Raw genomic sequence first — 16,711 nt, 5'->3', positions numbered from 1 at the left:
AGTGGGAATGTGTGAGAGAGAGGTGGGAATGTGTGAGAGAGAGAGTGGGAGTGTGTGGGAGAGGTGGGAGTGTGTGTGAGAGAGAGGCGGGAGTGTGTGAGAAAGAGAGGTGGGAGTGTGTGAGAAGGAGAGTGGGAGTGTGTGAGAGAGGTGGGAGTGTGTGTGAGAGAGAGGCAGGAGTGTGTGAGAAAGAGAGTGGGAGTGTGTGAGAGAGGTGGGAGTGTGTGTGAGAGAGAGGTGGGAGTGTGAGAGAGAGAGAGGTGGGAGTGTGTGTGAGAGAGAGGTGGGAGTGTGTGTGAGAGAGAGGTGGGAGTGTATGAGAGAGATGGGAGTGTGTATGAGAGAGGTGGGAGTGTGTGAGAGAGAGAGTGGGACTGTGAGAGAGAGAGAGGTGGGAGTGTGTGTGTATGAGAGAGGTGGGAGTGTGTGAGAGAGAGAGTGGGAGTGTGTGAGAGAGGTGGGAGTGTGTGTGAGAGAGAGGCGGGAGTGTGTGAGAGAGAGAGATGGGAGTGTGTGTGAGAGCGGTGGGAGTGTGTGAGAGAGTGGTAGTGTGTGAGAGAGGTGGGAGTGTGTGTGAGAGAGAGGTGGGAGTGTGTGTGTATGAGAGAGGTGGGAGTGTGTGAGAGAGAGAGTGGGAGTGTGTGAGAGAGAGAGTGGGAGTGTGTGAGAGAGAGTGGGAGTGTGTGTGAGAGAGAGGCGGGAGTGTGTCAGAGAGAGAGTGGGAGTGTGTGAGAGAGAGAGTGGGAGTGTTTGAGAGAGGTGGGAATGTGAGAGAGAGAGAGGTGGGAGTGTGTGTGAGAGAGAGGTGGGAGTGTGTGTGAGAGAGAGGTGGGAGTGTATGAGAGAGATGGGAGTGTGAATGAGAGTGGTGGGAGTGTGTGAGAGAGAGAGTGGGAGTGTGTGAGAGAGAGAGTGGGAGTGTGTGAGAGAGAGGTGGGAATGTGTGAGAGAGAGTGGGAGTGTGTGAGAGAGGTGGGAGTGTGTGTGAGAGAGAGGCGGGAGTGTGTGAGAAAGAGAGGTGGGAGTGTGTGAGAGAGAGAGTGGGAGTGTGAGAGAGAGGTGGGAGTGTGTGTGAGAGAGAGGCGGGAGTGTGTGAGAAAGAGAGTGGGAGTGTGTGAGAGAGGTGGGAGTGTGTGTGAGAGAGAGGTGGGAGTGTGAGACAGAGAGAGTGGGAGTGTGTGAGAGAGAGGTGGGAATGTGTGTGTATGAGAGAGGTGGGAATGTGTGAGAGAGAGAGAGATGGGAGTGTGTGTGAGAGAGGTGGGAGTGCGTGTGAGAGAGAGGTGGGAGTGTGTGAGAGAGAGAGAGGTGGGAGTGTGTGTGTATGAGAGAGGTGGGAGTGTGTGAGAGAGAGAGTGGGAGTGTGTGAGAGAGGTGGGAGTGTGTGAGAGGTGGGAGTGTGTGAGAAAGCGAGGTGGGAGTGTGTGAGAGGTGGGAGTGTGTGAGAGAGAGAGGTGGGAGTGTGTGAGAGAGAGAGTGGGAGTGTGTGAGAGAGGTGGGAGTGTGTGAGAGGTGGGAGTGTGTGAGAAAGAGAGGTGGGAGTGTGTGAGAGGTGGGAGTGTGTGAGAGAGAGAGGTTGGAGTGTGTGAGAAAGAGAGGTGGGAGTGTGTGAGAGGTGGGAGTGTGTGAGAAAGAGAGGTGGGAGTATGTGAGAGGTGGGAGTGTGTGTGAGAAAGAGAGGTGGGAGTGTGTGTGAGAGAGAGGTGGGAGTGTGTGAGAGAGGGAGGTGGGAGTGTGTGAGAGAGAGGTGGGAAGAGTGTGAGAGAGAGAGGTGGGAGTGTGTGAGAGAGAGAGGTGGGAGTGTGTGAGAGAGAGGTGGGAATGTGTGTGTATGAGAGAGGTGGGAATGTGTGAGAGAGAGAGAGATGGGAGTGTGTGTGAGAGAGGTGGGAGTGCGCGTGAGAGAGAGGTGGGAGTGTGTGAGAGAGAGAGAGGTGGGAGTGATGTGTGTATGAGAGAGGTGGGAGTGTGTGAGAGAGAGAGTGGGAGTGTGTGAGAGAGGTGGGAGTGTGTGTGAGAGAGAGGCGGGAGTATGTGAGAGAGAGATGGGAGTGTGTGTGAGAGAGGTGGGAGTGTGTGACGAGAGTGGTAGTGTGTGTGTGAGAGAGGTGGGAGTGTGTGTGAGAGAGAGGTGGGAGTGTGTGTGTATTAGAGAGGTGGGAGTAGTGTGAGAGAGAGGGGAGTGTGTGAGAGAGAGAGTGGGAGTGTGTGAGAGAGGTGGGAGTGTGTGAGAGAGAGAGTGGGAGTGTGTGAGAGAGAGAGTGGGAGTGTATGAGAGAGGTGGGAGTGTGAGAGAGAGAGAGGTGGGAGTGTGTGTGAGAGAGAGGTGGGAGTGTGTGTGAGAGAGAGGTGGGAGTGTATGAGAGAGATGGGAGTGTGTATGAGAGAGGTGGGAGTGTGTGAGAGAGAGAGTGGGAGTGTGTGAGAGAGAGAGTGGAGTGTGTGAGAGAGAGGTGGGAATGTGTGAGAGAGAGAGTGGGAGTGAGAGAGAGAGGTGGGAGTGTGTGAGAGAGAGAGGTGGAGTGTGTGAGAGAGAGGTGGGAATGTGTGTGTATGAGAGAGGTGGGAATGTGTGAGAGAGAGAGAGATGGGAGTGTGAGAGAGAGAGAGTGGGAAGTGTGTGAGAGAGAGAGAGTGGGAGTGTGTGTGCATGAGAGAGGTGGGAGTGTGTGTGAGAGAGAGAGTGGGAGTGTGTGAGAGAGAGAGTGGGAGTGTGTGAGAGAGGTGGGAGTGTGTGAGAGGTGGGAGTGTATGAGAGAGAGAGGTGGGAGTGTGTGAGAGAGAGAGTGGGAGTGTGTGAGAGAGGTGGGAGTGTGTGAGAGGTGGGAGTGTGTGAGAGAGGTGGGAGAGAGTGTGAGAGAGAGGTGGGAGGTGTGTGAGAGAGAGAGTGTGGATGTGTGTTGAGAGAGAGGTGGGAGTGTGTGAGAGAGTGAGGGTTGGAGTGTAGGTGGGAGTGTGTATGAGAGAGGTGGGAGTGTGTGAGAGAGAGAGGTGGGAGTGTGTGAGAGAGAGTGGGAGTGTGTGTGAGAGAGAGTGGGAGTGTGTGTGAGAGAGAGGTGGGAGTGTGTGAGAGAGAGAGTGGGAGTGTGTGAGAGAGAGGTGGGAATGTGTGAGAGAGAGAGTGGGAGTGTGTGAGAGAGGTGGGAGTGTGTGTGAGAGAGAGGCGGGAGTGTGTGAGAAAGAGAGGTGGGAGTGTGTGAGAGAGAGAGTGGGAGTGTGTGAGAGAGAGAGTGGGAGTGTGTGAGAGGTGGGAGTGTGTGTGAGAGAGAGGCGGGAGTGTGTGAGAAAGAGAGGTGGGAGTGTGTGAGAGAGAGAGTGGGAGTGTGTGAGAGAGGTGGGAGTGTGTGTGAGAGAGAGGCGGGAGTGTGTGAGAAAGAGAGTGGGAGTGTGTGAGAGAGGTGGGAGTGTGTGTGAGAGAGAGGTGGGAGTGTGAGACAGAGAGAGTGGGAGTGTGTGAGAGAGAGGTGGGAATGTGTGAGAGAGAGGTGGGAATGTGTGTGTATGAGAGAGGTGGGAATGTGTGAGAGAGAGAGAGATGGGAGTGTGTGTGAGAGAGTTGGGAGTGCGTGTGAGAGAGAGGTGGGAGTGTGTGAGAGAGAGAGAGGTGGGAGTGTGTGTGTATGAGAGAGGTGGGAGTGTGTGAGAGAGAGAGTGGGAGTGTGTGAGAGAGGTGGGAGTGTGTGAGAGGTGGGAGTGTGTGAGAAAGCGAGGTGGGAGTGTGTGAGAGGTGGGAGTGTGTGAGAGAGAGAGGTGGGAGTGTGTGAGAGAGTGGTAGTGTGTGAGAGAGGTGGGAGTGTGTGTGAGAGAGAGGTGGGAGTGTGTGTGTATGAGAGAGGTGGGAGTGTGTGAGAGAGAGGGAGTGTGTGAGAGAGAGAGGTGGGAGTGTGTGTGTATGAGAGAGGTGGGAGTGTGTGAGAGAGGTGGGAGTGTGTGTGAGAGAGAGGCGGGAGTGTGTGAGAGAGAGATGGGAGTGTGTGAGAGAGAGATGGGAGTGTGTGTGAGAGAGGTGGGAGTGTGTGTGAGAGAGGTGGGAGTGTGTGAGAGAGTGGTAGTGTGTGAGAGAGGTGGGAGTGTGTGTGAGAGAGAGGTGGGAGTGTGTGTGTATGAGAGAGGTGGGAGTGTGTGAGAGAGAGGGAGTGTGTGAGAGAGAGAGTGGGAGTGTGTGAGAGAGGTGGGAGTGTGTGTGAGAGAGAGGCGGGAGTGTGTGAGAGAGAGAGTGGGAGTGTGTGAGAGAGAGAGTGGGAGTGTATGAGAGAGGTGGGAGTGTGAGAGAGAGAGAGGTGGGAGTGTGTGTGAGAGAGAGGTGGGAGTGTGTGTGAGAGAGAGGTGGGAGTGTATGAGAGAGATGGGAGTGTGTATGAGAGAGGTGGGAGTGTGTGAGAGAGAGAGTGGGAGTGTGTGAGAGAGAGAGTGGGAGTGTGTGAGAGAGAGAGTGGGAGTGTGTGAGAGAGAGGTGGGAATGTGTGAGAGAGAGAGTGGGAGTGTGTGAGAGAGGTGGGAGTGTGTGTGAGAGAGAGGCGGGAGTGTGTGAGAAAGAGAGGTGGGAGTGTGTGAGAGAGAGAGTGGGAGTGTGTGAGAGAGAGAGTGGGAGTGTGTGAGAGAGAGGTGGGAATGTGTGAGAGAGAGAGTGGGAGTGTGTGGGAGAGGTGGGAGTGTGTGTGAGAGAGAGGCGGGAGTGTGTGAGAAAGAGAGGTGGGAATGTGTGAGAGAGAGTGGGAGTGTGTGAGAGAGGTGGGAGTGTGTGTGAGAGAGAGGTGGGAGTGTGTGAGAGAGAGAGGTGGGAGTGTGTGAGAGAGAGAGGTGGGAGTGTGTGAGAGAGAGGTGGGAATGTGTGTGTATGAGAGAGGTGGGAATGTGTGAGAGAGAGAGAGATGGGAGTGTGAGAGAGAGAGAGTGGGAGTGTGTGAGAGAGAGAGAGAGTGGGAGTGTGTGTGCATGAGAGAGGTGGGAGTGTGTGTGAGAGAGAGAGTGGGAGTGTGTGAGAGAGAGAGTGGGAGTGTGTGAGAGAGGTGGGAGTGTGTGAGAGGTGGGAGTGTATGAGAGAGAGAGGTGGGAGTGTGTGAGAGAGAGAGTGGGAGTGTGTGAGAGAGGTGGGAGTGTGTGAGAGGTGGGAGTGTGTGAGAGAGGTGGGAGTGTGTGTGAGAGAGAGGTGGGAGTGTGTGAGAGAGAGAGGTGGGAGTGTGTGAGAGAGAGGTGGGAGTGTGTGAGAGAGAGGTGGGAGTGTGTGAGAGGTGGGAGTGTGTGAGAGAGAGAGGTTGGAGTGTGTGAGAAAGAGAGGTGGGAGTGTGTATGAGAGAGGTGGGAGTGTGTGAGAGAGAGACAGTGGGAGTGTGTGAGAGAGAGTGGGAGTGTGTGAGAGAGAGAGTGGGAGTGTGTGTGAGAGAGAGGTGGGAGTGTGTGAGAGAGAGAGTGGGAGTGTGTGAGAGAGAGAGTGGGAGTGTGTGACAGAGGTGGGAGTGTGTGAGAGGTGGGAGTGTGTGAGAGAGGTGGGAGTGTGTGTGAGAGAGAGGTGGGAGTGTGTGAGAGAGAGGTGGGAGTGTGTGAGAGGTGGGAGTGTGTGAGAGAGAGAGGTTGGAGTGTGTGAGAAAGAGAGGTGGGAGTGTGTGAGAGAGCTGGGAGTGTGTGTGAGAGAGGTGGGAGTGTGTGAGAGAGAGAGGTGGGAGTGTGTGAGAGAGAGAGTGGGAGTGTGTGAGAGAGGTGGGAGTGTGTGAGAGGTGGGAGTCTGTGAGAGAGGTGGGAGTGTGTGAGAGAGAGGTGGGAGTGTGTGAGAGAGAGGTGGGAGTGTGAGAGAAAGGTGGGAGTGTGTGTGAGAGAGAGGTGGGAGTGTGTGAGAGAGAGGTGGGAGTGTGTGAGAGGTGGGAGTGTGTGAGAGAGAGAGGTTGGAGTGTGTGAGAAAGAGAGGTGGGAGTGTGTGAGAGGTGGGAGTGTGTGAGAGAGAGAGGTTGGAGTGTGTGAGAAAGAGAGGTGGGAGTGTGTGAGAGGTGGGAGTGTGTGTGTATGAGAGAGGTGGGAGTGTGTGTGAGAGAGAGGTGGAAGTGTGTGAGAGAGAGAGTGGGAGTGTGTGAGAGAGAGAGTGGGAGTGTGTGAGAGAGGTGGGAGTGTGTGAGAAAGAGAGGTGGGAGTGTGTGAGAGGTGGGAGTGTGTGTGTATGAGAGAGGTGGGAGTGTGTGAGAAAGAGAGGTGGGAGTGTGTGAGAGGTGGGAGTGTGTGAGAGAGAGAGGTGGGAGTGTGTGAGAGAGAGAGTGGGAGTGTGTGAGAGAGGTGGGAGTGTGTGAGAGGTGGGAGTGTGTGAGAAAGAGAGGTGAGAGTGTGTGAGAGGTGGGAGTGTGTGAGAGAGAGAGGTTGGAGTGTGTGAGAAAGAGAGGTGGGAGTGTGTGAGAGGTGGGAGTGTGTGAGAAAGAGAGGTGGGAGTGTGTGAGAGGTGGGAGTGTGTGAGAAAGAGAGGTGGGAGTGTGTGAGAGAGAGAGGTGGGAGTGTGTGTGAGAGAGAGGTGGGAGTGTGTGTGAGAGAGAGGTGGGAGTGTGTGTGAGAGAGAGGTGGGAGTGTGTGAGAGAGAGAGATGGGAGTGTGTGTGAGAGAGAGGTGGGAGTGTCTGAGAGAGAGAGGTGGGAGTGTGTGAGAGAGAGGTGGGAATGTGTGTGTATGAGAGAGGTGGGAATGTGTGAGAGAGAGAGAGATGGGAGTGTGTGTGAGAGAGGTGGGAGTGCGCGTGAGAGAGAGGTGGGAGTGTGTGAGAGAGAGAGAGGTGGGAGTGTGTGTGTATGAGAGAGGTGGGAGTGTGTGAGAGAGAGAGTGGGAGTGTGTGAGAGAGAGAGTGGGAGTGTGTGAGAGAGGTGGGAGTGTGTGTGAGAGAGAGGCGGGAGTGTGTGTGAGAGAGAGATGGGAGTGTGTGTGAGAGAGGTGGGAGTGTGTGAGAGAGTGGTAGTGTGTGAGAGAGGTGGGAGTGTGTGTGTATGAGAGAGGTGGGAGTGTGTGAGAGAGAGAGTGGGAGTGTGTGAGAGAGAGAGTGGGAGTGTGTGAGAGAGGTGGGAGTGTGTGTGAGAGAGAGGTGGGAGTGTGTGTGAGAGAGAGGTGGGAGTGTATGAGAGAGATGGGAGTGTGTATGAGAGAGGTGGGAGTGTGTGAGAGAGAGAGTGGGAGTGTGTGAGACAGAGAGAGTGGGAATGTGTGAGAGAGAGGTGGGAATGTGTGAGAGAGAGAGTGGGAGTGTGTGGGAGAGGTGGGAGTGTGTGTGAGAGAGAGGCGGGAGTGTGTGAGAAAGAGAGGTGGGAGTGTGTGAGAAGGAGAGTGGGAGTGTGTGAGAGAGGTGGGAGTGTGTGTGAGAGAGAGGCAGGAGTGTGTGAGAAAGAGAGTGGGAGTGTGTGAGAGAGGTGGGAGTGTGTGTGAGAGAGAGGTGGGAGTGTGAGAGAGAGAGAGGTGGGAGTGTGTGTGAGAGAGAGGTGGGAGTGTGTGTGAGAGAGAGGTGGGAGTGTATGAGAGAGATGGGAGTGTGTATGAGAGAGGTGGGAGTGTGTGAGAGAGAGAGTGGGACTGTGAGAGAGAGAGAGGTGGGAGTGTGTGTGTATGAGAGAGGTGGGAGTGTGTGAGAGAGAGAGTGGGAGTGTGTGAGAGAGGTGGGAGTGTGTGTGAGAGAGAGGCGGGAGTGTGTGAGAGAGAGAGATGGGAGTGTGTGTGAGAGCGGTGGGAGTGTGTGAGAGAGTGGTAGTGTGTGAGAGAGGTGGGAGTGTGTGTGAGAGAGAGGTGGGAGTGTGTGTGTATGAGAGAGGTGGGAGTGTGTGAGAGAGAGAGTGGGAGTGTGTGAGAGAGAGAGTGGGAGTGTGTGAGAGAGAGTGGGAGTGTGTGTGAGAGAGAGGCGGGAGTGTGTCAGAGAGAGAGTGGGAGTGTGTGAGAGAGAGAGTGGGAGTGTTTGAGAGAGGTGGGAATGTGAGAGAGAGAGAGGTGGGAGTGTGTGTGAGAGAGAGGTGGGAGTGTGTGTGAGAGAGAGGTGGGAGTGTATGAGAGAGATGGGAGTGTGAATGAGAGTGGTGGGAGTGTGTGAGAGAGAGAGTGGGAGTGTGTGAGAGAGAGAGTGGGAGTGTGTGAGAGAGAGGTGGGAATGTGTGAGAGAGAGTGGGAGTGTGTGAGAGAGGTGGGAGTGTGTGTGAGAGAGAGGCGGGAGTGTGTGAGAAAGAGAGGTGGGAGTGTGTGAGAGAGAGAGTGGGAGTGTGAGAGAGAGGTGGGAGTGTGTGTGAGAGAGAGGCGGGAGTGTGTGAGAAAGAGAGTGGGAGTGTGTGAGAGAGGTGGGAGTGTGTGTGAGAGAGAGGTGGGAGTGTGAGACAGAGAGAGTGGGAGTGTGTGAGAGAGAGGTGGGAATGTGTGTGTATGAGAGAGGTGGGAATGTGTGAGAGAGAGAGAGATGGGAGTGTGTGTGAGAGAGGTGGGAGTGCGTGTGAGAGAGAGGTGGGAGTGTGTGAGAGAGAGAGAGGTGGGAGTGTGTGTGTATGAGAGAGGTGGGAGTGTGTGAGAGAGAGAGTGGGAGTGTGTGAGAGAGGTGGGAGTGTGTGAGAGGTGGGAGTGTGTGAGAAAGCGAGGTGGGAGTGTGTGAGAGGTGGGAGTGTGTGAGAGAGAGAGGTGGGAGTGTGTGAGAGAGAGAGTGGGAGTGTGTGAGAGAGGTGGGAGTGTGTGAGAGGTGGGAGTGTGTGAGAAAGAGAGGTGGGAGTGTGTGAGAGGTGGGAGTGTGTGAGAGAGAGAGGTTGGAGTGTGTGAGAAAGAGAGGTGGGAGTGTGTGAGAGGTGGGAGTGTGTGAGAAAGAGAGGTGGGAGTATGTGAGAGGTGGGAGTGTGTGTGAGAAAGAGAGGTGGGAGTGTGTGTGAGAGAGAGGTGGGAGTGTGTGAGAGAGGGAGGTGGGAGTGTGTGTGAGAGAGAGGTGGGAGTGTGTGAGAGAGAGAGGTGGGAGTGTGTGAGAGAGAGAGGTGGGAGTGTGTGAGAGAGAGGTGGGAATGTGTGTGTATGAGAGAGGTGGGAATGTGTGAGAGAGAGAGAGATGGGAGTGTGTGTGAGAGAGGTGGGAGTGCGCGTGAGAGAGAGGTGGGAGTGTGTGAGAGAGAGAGAGGTGGGAGTGTGTGTGTATGAGAGAGGTGGGAGTGTGTGAGAGAGAGAGTGGGAGTGTGTGAGAGAGAGAGTGGGAGTGTGTGAGAGAGGTGGGAGTGTGTGTGAGAGAGAGGCGGGAGTATGTGAGAGAGAGATGGGAGTGTGTGTGAGAGAGGTGGGAGTGTGTGAGAGAGTGGTAGTGTGTGAGAGAGGTGGGAGTGTGTGTGAGAGAGAGGTGGGAGTGTGTGTGTATTAGAGAGGTGGGAGTGTGTGAGAGAGAGGGAGTGTGTGAGAGAGAGAGTGGGAGTGTGTGAGAGAGGTGGGAGTGTGTGAGAGAGAGAGTGGGAGTGTGTGAGAGAGAGAGTGGGAGTGTATGAGAGAGGTGGGAGTGTGAGAGAGAGAGAGGTGGGAGTGTGTGTGAGAGAGAGGTGGGAGTGTGTGTGAGAGAGAGGTGGGAGTGTATGAGAGAGATGGGAGTGTGTATGAGAGAGGTGGGAGTGTGTGAGAGAGAGAGTGGGAGTGTGTGAGAGAGAGAGTGGGAGTGTGTGAGAGAGAGGTGGGAATGTGTGAGAGAGAGAGTGGGAGTGAGAGAGAGAGGTGGGAGTGTGTGAGAGAGAGAGGTGGGAGTGTGTGAGAGAGAGGTGGGAATGTGTGTGTATGAGAGAGGTGGGAATGTGTGAGAGAGAGAGAGATGGGAGTGTGAGAGAGAGAGAGTGGGAGTGTGTGAGAGAGAGAGAGTGGGAGTGTGTGTGCATGAGAGAGGTGGGAGTGTGTGTGAGAGAGAGAGTGGGAGTGTGTGAGAGAGAGAGTGGGAGTGTGTGAGAGAGGTGGGAGTGTGTGAGAGGTGGGAGTGTATGAGAGAGAGAGGTGGGAGTGTGTGAGAGAGAGAGTGGGAGTGTGTGAGAGAGGTGGGAGTGTGTGAGAGGTGGGAGTGTGTGAGAGAGGTGGGAGTGTGTGTGAGAGAGAGGTGGGAGTGTGTGAGAGAGAGAGGTGGGAGTGTGTGAGAGAGAGGTGGGAGTGTGTGAGAGAGAGAGGTTGGAGTGTGTGAGAAAGAGAGGTGGGAGTGTGTATGAGAGAGGTGGGAGTGTGTGAGAGAGAGAGGTGGGAGTGTGTGAGAGAGAGTGGGAGTGTGTGTGAGAGAGAGTGGGAGTGTGTGTGAGAGAGAGGTGGGAGTGTGTGAGAGAGAGAGTGGGAGTGTGTGAGAGAGAGGTGGGAATGTGTGAGAGAGAGAGTGGGAGTGTGTGAGAGAGGTGGGAGTGTGTGTGAGAGAGAGGCGGGAGTGTGTGAGAAAGAGAGGTGGGAGTGTGTGAGAGAGAGAGTGGGAGTGTGTGAGAGAGAGAGTGGGAGTGTGTGAGAGGTGGGAGTGTGTGTGAGAGAGAGGCGGGAGTGTGTGAGAAAGAGAGGTGGGAGTGTGTGAGAGAGAGAGTGGGAGTGTGTGAGAGAGGTGGGAGTGTGTGTGAGAGAGAGGCGGGAGTGTGTGAGAAAGAGAGTGGGAGTGTGTGAGAGAGGTGGGAGTGTGTGTGAGAGAGAGGTGGGAGTGTGAGACAGAGAGAGTGGGAGTGTGTGAGAGAGAGGTGGGAATGTGTGAGAGAGAGGTGGGAATGTGTGTGTATGAGAGAGGTGGGAATGTGTGAGAGAGAGAGAGATGGGAGTGTGTGTGAGAGAGTTGGGAGTGCGTGTGAGAGAGAGGTGGGAGTGTGTGAGAGAGAGAGAGGTGGGAGTGTGTGTGTATGAGAGAGGTGGGAGTGTGTGAGAGAGAGAGTGGGAGTGTGTGAGAGAGGTGGGAGTGTGTGAGAGGTGGGAGTGTGTGAGAAAGCGAGGTGGGAGTGTGTGAGAGGTGGGAGTGTGTGAGAGAGAGAGGTGGGAGTGTGTGAGAGAGAGAGTGGGAGTGTGTGAGAGAGGTGGGAGTGTGTGAGAGGTGGGAGTGTGTGAGAAAGAGAGGTGGGAGTGTGTGAGAGGTGGGAGTGTGTGTGAGAAAGAGAGGTCGGAGTGTGTGTGAGAGAGAGGTGGGAGTGTGTGTGGGAGAGGTGGGAGTGTGTGAGAGAGAGTTGGGAGTGTGTGTGAGAGAGAGGTGGGAGTGTGTGAGAGAGGGAGGTGGGAGTGTGTGTGAGAGAGAGGTGGGAGTGTGTGAGAGAGAGAGAGGTGGGAGTGTGTGAGAGAGAGAGGTGGGAGTGTGTGAGAGAGAGGTGGGAATGTGTGTGTATGAGAGAGGTGGGAATGTGTGAGAGAGAGAGATGGGAGTGTGTGTGAGAGAGGTGGGAGTGCGTGTGAGAGAGAGGTGGGAGTGTGTGAGAGAGAGAGAGGTGGGAGTGTGTGTGTATGAGAGAGGTGGGAGTGTGTGAGAGAGAGAGTGGGAGTGTGTGAGAGAGAGAGTGGGAGTGTGTGAGAGAGGTGGGAGTGTGTGTGAGAGAGAGGCGGGAGTGTGTGAGAGAGAGATGGGAGTGTGTGAGAGAGAGATGGGAGTGTGTGTGAGAGAGGTGGGAGTGTGTGTGAGAGAGGTGGGAGTGTGTGAGAGAGTGGTAGTGTGTGAGAGAGGTGGGAGTGTGTGTGAGAGAGAGGTGGGAGTGTGTGTGTATGAGAGAGGTGGGAGTGTGTGAGAGAGAGGGAGTGTGTGAGAGAGAGAGTGGGAGTGTGTGAGAGAGGTGGGAGTGTGTGTGAGAGAGAGGCGGGAGTGTGTGAGAGAGAGAGTGGGAGTGTGTGAGAGAGAGAGTGGGAGTGTATGAGAGAGGTGGGAGTGTGAGAGAGAGAGAGAGGTGGGAGTGTGTGTGAGAGAGAGGTGGGAGTGTGTGTGAGAGAGAGGTGGGAGTGTATGAGAGAGATGGGAGTGTGTATGAGAGAGGTGGGAGTGTGTGAGAGAGAGAGTGGGAGTGTGTGAGAGAGAGAGTGGGAGTGTGTGAGAGAGAGGTGGGAATGTGTGAGGGAGAGAGTGGGAGTGTGTGAGAGAGGTGGGAGTGTGTGTGAGAGAGAGGCGGGAGTGTGTGAGAAAGAGAGGTGGGAGTGTGTGAGAGAGAGAGTGGGAGTGTGTGAGAGAGAGAGTGGGAGTGTGTGAGAGAGAGGTGGGAATGTGTGAGAGAGAGAGTGGGAGTGTGTGAGAGAGGTGGGAGTGTGTGTGAGAGAGAGGCGGGAGTGTGTGAGAAAGAGAGGTGGGAATGTGTGAGAGAGAGTGGGAGTGTGTGAGAGAGGTGGGAGTGTGTGTGAGAGAGAGGTGGGAGTGTGTGAGAGAGAGAGGTGGGAGTGTGTGAGAGAGAGAGGTGGGAGTGTGTGAGAGAGAGGTGGGAATGTGTGTGTATGAGAGAGGTGGGAATGTGTGAGAGAGAGAGAGATGGGAGTGTGAGAGAGAGAGAGTGGGAGTGTGTGAGAGAGAGAGAGAGTGGGAGTGTGTGTGCATGAGAGAGGTGGGAGTGTGTGTGAGAGAGAGAGTGGGAGTGTGTGAGAGAGAGAGTGGGAGTGTGTGAGAGAGGTGGGAGTGTGTGAGAGGTGGGAGTGTATGAGAGAGAGAGGTGGGAGTGTGTGAGAGAGAGAGTGGGAGTGTGTGAGAGAGGTGGGAGTGTGTGAGAGGTGGGAGTGTGTGAGAGAGGTGGGAGTGTGTGTGAGAGAGAGGTGGGAGTGTGTGAGAGAGAGAGGTGGGAGTGTGTGAGAGAGAGGTGGGAGTGTGGGAGAGAGAGGTGGGAGTGTGTGAGAGGTGGGAGTGTGTGAGAGAGAGAGGTTGGAGTGTGTGAGAAAGAGAGGTGGGAGTGTGTATGAGAGAGGTGGGAGTGTGTGAGAGAGAGAGGTGGGAGTGTGTGAGAGAGAGTGGGAGTGTGTGAGAGAGAGAGTGGGAGTGTGTGTGAGAGAGAGGTGGGAGTGTGTGAGAGAGAGAGTGGGAGTGTGTGAGAGAGAGAGTGGGAGTGTGTGACAGAGGTGTGAGTGTGTGAGAGGTGGGAGTGTGTGAGAGAGGTGGGAGTGTGTGAGAGAGGTGGGAGTGTGTGAGAGGTGGGAGTGTGTGACAGAGAGAGGTTGGAGTGTGTGAGAAAGAGAGGTGGGAGTGTGTGAGAGGTGGGAGTGTGTGAGAGAGGTGGGAGTGTGTGTGAGAGAGGTGGGAGTGTGTGAGAGAGAGAGGTGGGAGTGTGTGAGAGAGAGAGTGGGAGTGTGTGAGAGAGGTGGGAGTGTGTGAGAGGTGGGAGTCTGTGAGAGAGGTGGGAGTGTGTGAGAGAGAGGTGGGAGTGTGTGAGAGAGAGGTGGGAGTGTGAGAGAAAGGTGGGAGTGTGTGTGAGAGAGAGGTGGGAGTGTGTGAGAGAGAGGTGGGAGTGTGTGAGAGGTGGGAGTGTGAGAGAGAGAGAGGTTGGAGTGTGTGAGAAAGAGAGGTGGGAGTGTGTGAGAGGTGGGAGTGTGTGAGAGAGAGAGGTTGGAGTGTGTGAGAAAGAGAGGTGGGAGTGTGTGAGAGGTGGGAGTGTGTGTGTATGAGAGAGGTGGGAGTGTGTGTGAGAGAGAGGTGGAAGTGTGTGAGAGAGAGAGTGGGAGTGTGTGAGAGAGAGAGTGGGAGTGTGTGAGAGAGGTGGGAGTGTGTGAGAAAGAGAGGTGGGAGTGTGTGAGAGGTGGGTGTGTGTGTGTGTGAGAGAGGTGGGAGTGTGTGTGAGAGAGAGGTGGGAGTGTGTGAGAGAGAGGTGGGTGTGTGTGAGAGGTGGGAGTGTGTGAGAGAGGTGGCATGTGTGTCTGATATGGGAATCCAGTTCTTCAACAGCATTCTGTATACAAAATGAATTTGTGACCAAAAGAAGCAGCATCATTCCTCCCATTACAAATGACAAAAAGGGGCGGCATGGTGGCACAGTGGTTAGCCCTGCTGACTCATGGCGCCGAGGTCCCAGGTTCGATCCCGGCTCTGGGTCACTGTCCGTGTGGCGTTTGCACATTCTACCCGTGTTTGCGTGGGTTTCGTCCCCACAACCCAAAGATGTGAAGGGTAGGTGGATTGGCCACCCTAAATTGCCCCTTAATTGGAAAAAATTAATTGGGTACACTAAATTTTTTTTTTTTTTTTTAAAGGAGAGGAGGGTGAAGTAAAAAATGAGGAGAGGCCATAAGAACCCAATCGAAAAACTCAGGAGGCTGCAGGGGGAAGGGTGACTGGAACAGCGCCAGGATTACAGGCCTGCCGAAACGTGAAGGGAAATTAGAGCACGGGTTGAAGGTGAACTCAAAACAGGAAACGTCGGGAGATACCTGCAGCCGGTCTGGCAACATCTACAAAACTGTATACTTATACATGTGACAATAATAAATCAAATCAAATCAAATGTTGATTCTGGAAGTTTCCTGATGGTGGGATGAACTTTTAAAATATTTGTTCTCAAGGCTTTCAAGGTGGGAATGCCGGGAAGCCCTTCCGCATGGATTAGCAAGTCATGCATCCTGAATTAAAGGGCCATCTTGGTGGAATTGAGTTCCCCCGCAGGCGGACAATTAGAACGTTCACTTTTACGACCGTCTGTGAGTTGCGTACACCTGGCGAGCTTCACGTTTTCCACAACCGTGAGGTGAGCACATGCTACTTTGGCCATTTTCGGCATCGTGCCCAACTTGACTCATATCAGGTGGCGGTCGCTGAGCTGAGGCAGGAAGTGGGGTGATGGGTGGGGTGGGGGAGGGTAAAGAGGGTGCACCTGATTTGATTTATTGTCACATGTACCGAAGTACAGTGAAAAGTATTTTTCTGAGGAACGTACATAGTAGACACAAGAATAATCAACAGGGAACATTGGCAAATGGTACTTCGACAAAACAGTGATTGGTTACAGTGCGGAACAAGGGGCCAAACAAAACAAATTCATGATAAGAAGAGGAAAATAGTTTTAGTAGGTCAGAACGCTGATAGGAGATAAAAGAAAAGGGACGGGGGAGAGAGCTCACAGAGTCGCTATGCTCCGGCGCCATCTACAAGGTGGGCGAATCGCTGAATCCTTTCCCATGTGCGGAGCGGGTGAACTGCCTCTCCCCGGCTCGAACCGGCCAGTACCCCAGCAGGCGGGACGACTGAATAATCTCCCTTGTGCCTTTTTGGAGATAGATGGTCACTGCCTGGCACTCGCGCGGCTAAATTCCTCTGCAGCCTGGAGGGTGATGCTGCTGGAGTCCACTGCATTCCTCCCCAGCAGAGAGGGCGCTATTTTCGGAGTCTGCCCTCATTCCTCGGGGACGGAGGCGGCACGGTGGGCGACGTTTCCGCATATTCCTCCCAAACAGAGAGGTCGCTATGATCGGAGTCTGCCCTCATTCCTCCTGGGCGGAGGCGGCGTTGTGGGCGGGGTTGCGCACATTCCTCCCGCTCGGAGGTGGCGCTGTATTGGGAGTCAGCCCTCATTCCTCCAGGTCGGATTGGCGCTGTGTTGGGCGTCTGCCCTCGTTCCTCCCGGTCGGAGGTGGCGCTGTGTTGGGCGTCTGCCCTCGTTCCTCCCGGTCGGAGCGGCGCTGTGTTGGGCGTCTGCCCTCATTCCTCCCGGTCGGAGGTGGCGCTGTGAACGGGGTCGCCCGCACTCCCCTCGGCCTCTGACCGATTCGGGACACTGGAGCAGCGCTGGCGGCTCGTTTCCGGGGTCAGGGGTGCGAGGTCACGAGGCCGTTGTTGGGGGTAACGCGGAGCGGCCTGGTCAGGCCCGGTGGAGCCTGTTGGTTGGAGTCGGTGAGCCGACCGTCCGGCTCACCCGCCGGGTCCCCCGCTGACCAACCCTTCTTCCCGGCTGTCCACATCCCCGGAGTTACCCGGGTGTCTGTCCAGACTTGTCCACATCAACTCACAGGTTGTGCACCCCTGGACAAGGTGGTTGAGGAGGTGAATGGGATACTTGTCTTTATGATTAGCTAATCATGGTTAGTACTGCTGCATCATCATCATAGAATTTCTGCAGTGTACAAGGAGGCCATTTGGCCCATCGAGTCTGCACTGACCCTCTGAAAGAGCACCCTACCCAGGTTCACTCCCCTGCCCCAACCCCGTAACCCCACCTAACCTGCACATCTTTGGTCTGCGGGAGGAAACCGGAGCACCCGGAGGAAACCCCGCAGAGACTGGGAGAACGTGCAGACTCCTCACAGTCACCCGAGGCAGGAATTGAACCCGTGTCCCTGACACTGTGAGGCAGTTGTGCTAACCACTGTCCCGCCCATGTGCCGGTCAGGTGGATTGGCCATGTTAAATTGGCCCTTAGTGTCCCAAGATGGGCAGGTTAGGTGGGATTAGGGGGAGTAGGCCTGGGTAAGATTCCTTTTGGAGGGTCAGTTCAGCCTCGACGGGCTGAATGGCCTCCTGCACTGTAGGGATTCAATGGGTTCTACGATGGAGCTGAATAAAATGTTGGTTAGACCATAGCTGGAGTATTGTTTGCAGTTCTGGTCACCAGAAGGATGTGATTGCACGAGAGAGGGTGCAGAGGAGATTCACCAGGATGTTGCCTGGACTGGAGTGTTTCAGCTAGGAAAAGAGGCTGGTTAGGCTGAGGTTCTCAGAGCAGAGAAAGCTGAGGGTGGAACCTGATCGAGGTTTACAAAATAATTTAATAATATGAGGGGAATAGATAGGAAGGAACTTTTCCCCTCAGGCGATGGATCAATAACAAAGGGGGGCACAGATTTAAGGTCAGGGGCAAGAGGTTTAGAGGGGATTTGA

At 54.8% G+C, this 16,711-nt stretch overlaps 2 protein-coding genes across 5 annotated transcripts in view; both read left to right on the top strand.

Annotated features, from left to right (window-relative positions):
* Positions 1–14,320, top strand: part of LOC140390311 (uncharacterized) — a 158,803-nt gene extending 144,483 nt beyond the window's left edge. For both annotated transcript variants that reach the window (XM_072475365.1, XM_072475364.1), the window contains one exon: positions 14,095–14,320. In XM_072475365.1, coding sequence (XP_072331466.1) covers positions 14,095–14,132 — 38 coding nt within the window. In that variant the 3' untranslated portion in view covers positions 14,133–14,320. The remainder of the gene's footprint in view (positions 1–14,094) is intronic.
* Positions 14,321–15,583: 1,263 nt separating this feature from the next.
* The window catches only part of dhx16 (DEAH (Asp-Glu-Ala-His) box polypeptide 16), a 55,603-nt gene continuing 54,475 nt past the window's right edge, over positions 15,584–16,711 (top strand). The window contains exon 1 of one of the 3 annotated variants that reach the window (XM_072475362.1): positions 15,584–15,727. The gene's annotated coding sequence lies outside the window, so the exon portion shown is untranslated. Of the gene's footprint in view, positions 15,916–16,711 lie in introns of all 3 variants that reach the window. The other 2 variants (XM_072475361.1, XM_072475360.1) reach the window with 2 other exon arrangements.

The sequence above is a fragment of the Scyliorhinus torazame genome, chromosome 14 (assembly GCF_047496885.1).
Source record: "Scyliorhinus torazame isolate Kashiwa2021f chromosome 14, sScyTor2.1, whole genome shotgun sequence".
Taxonomy (NCBI): Eukaryota; Metazoa; Chordata; class Chondrichthyes; order Carcharhiniformes; family Scyliorhinidae; genus Scyliorhinus; species Scyliorhinus torazame.
This window is presented reverse-complemented; position numbering and strand designations above follow the sequence as displayed.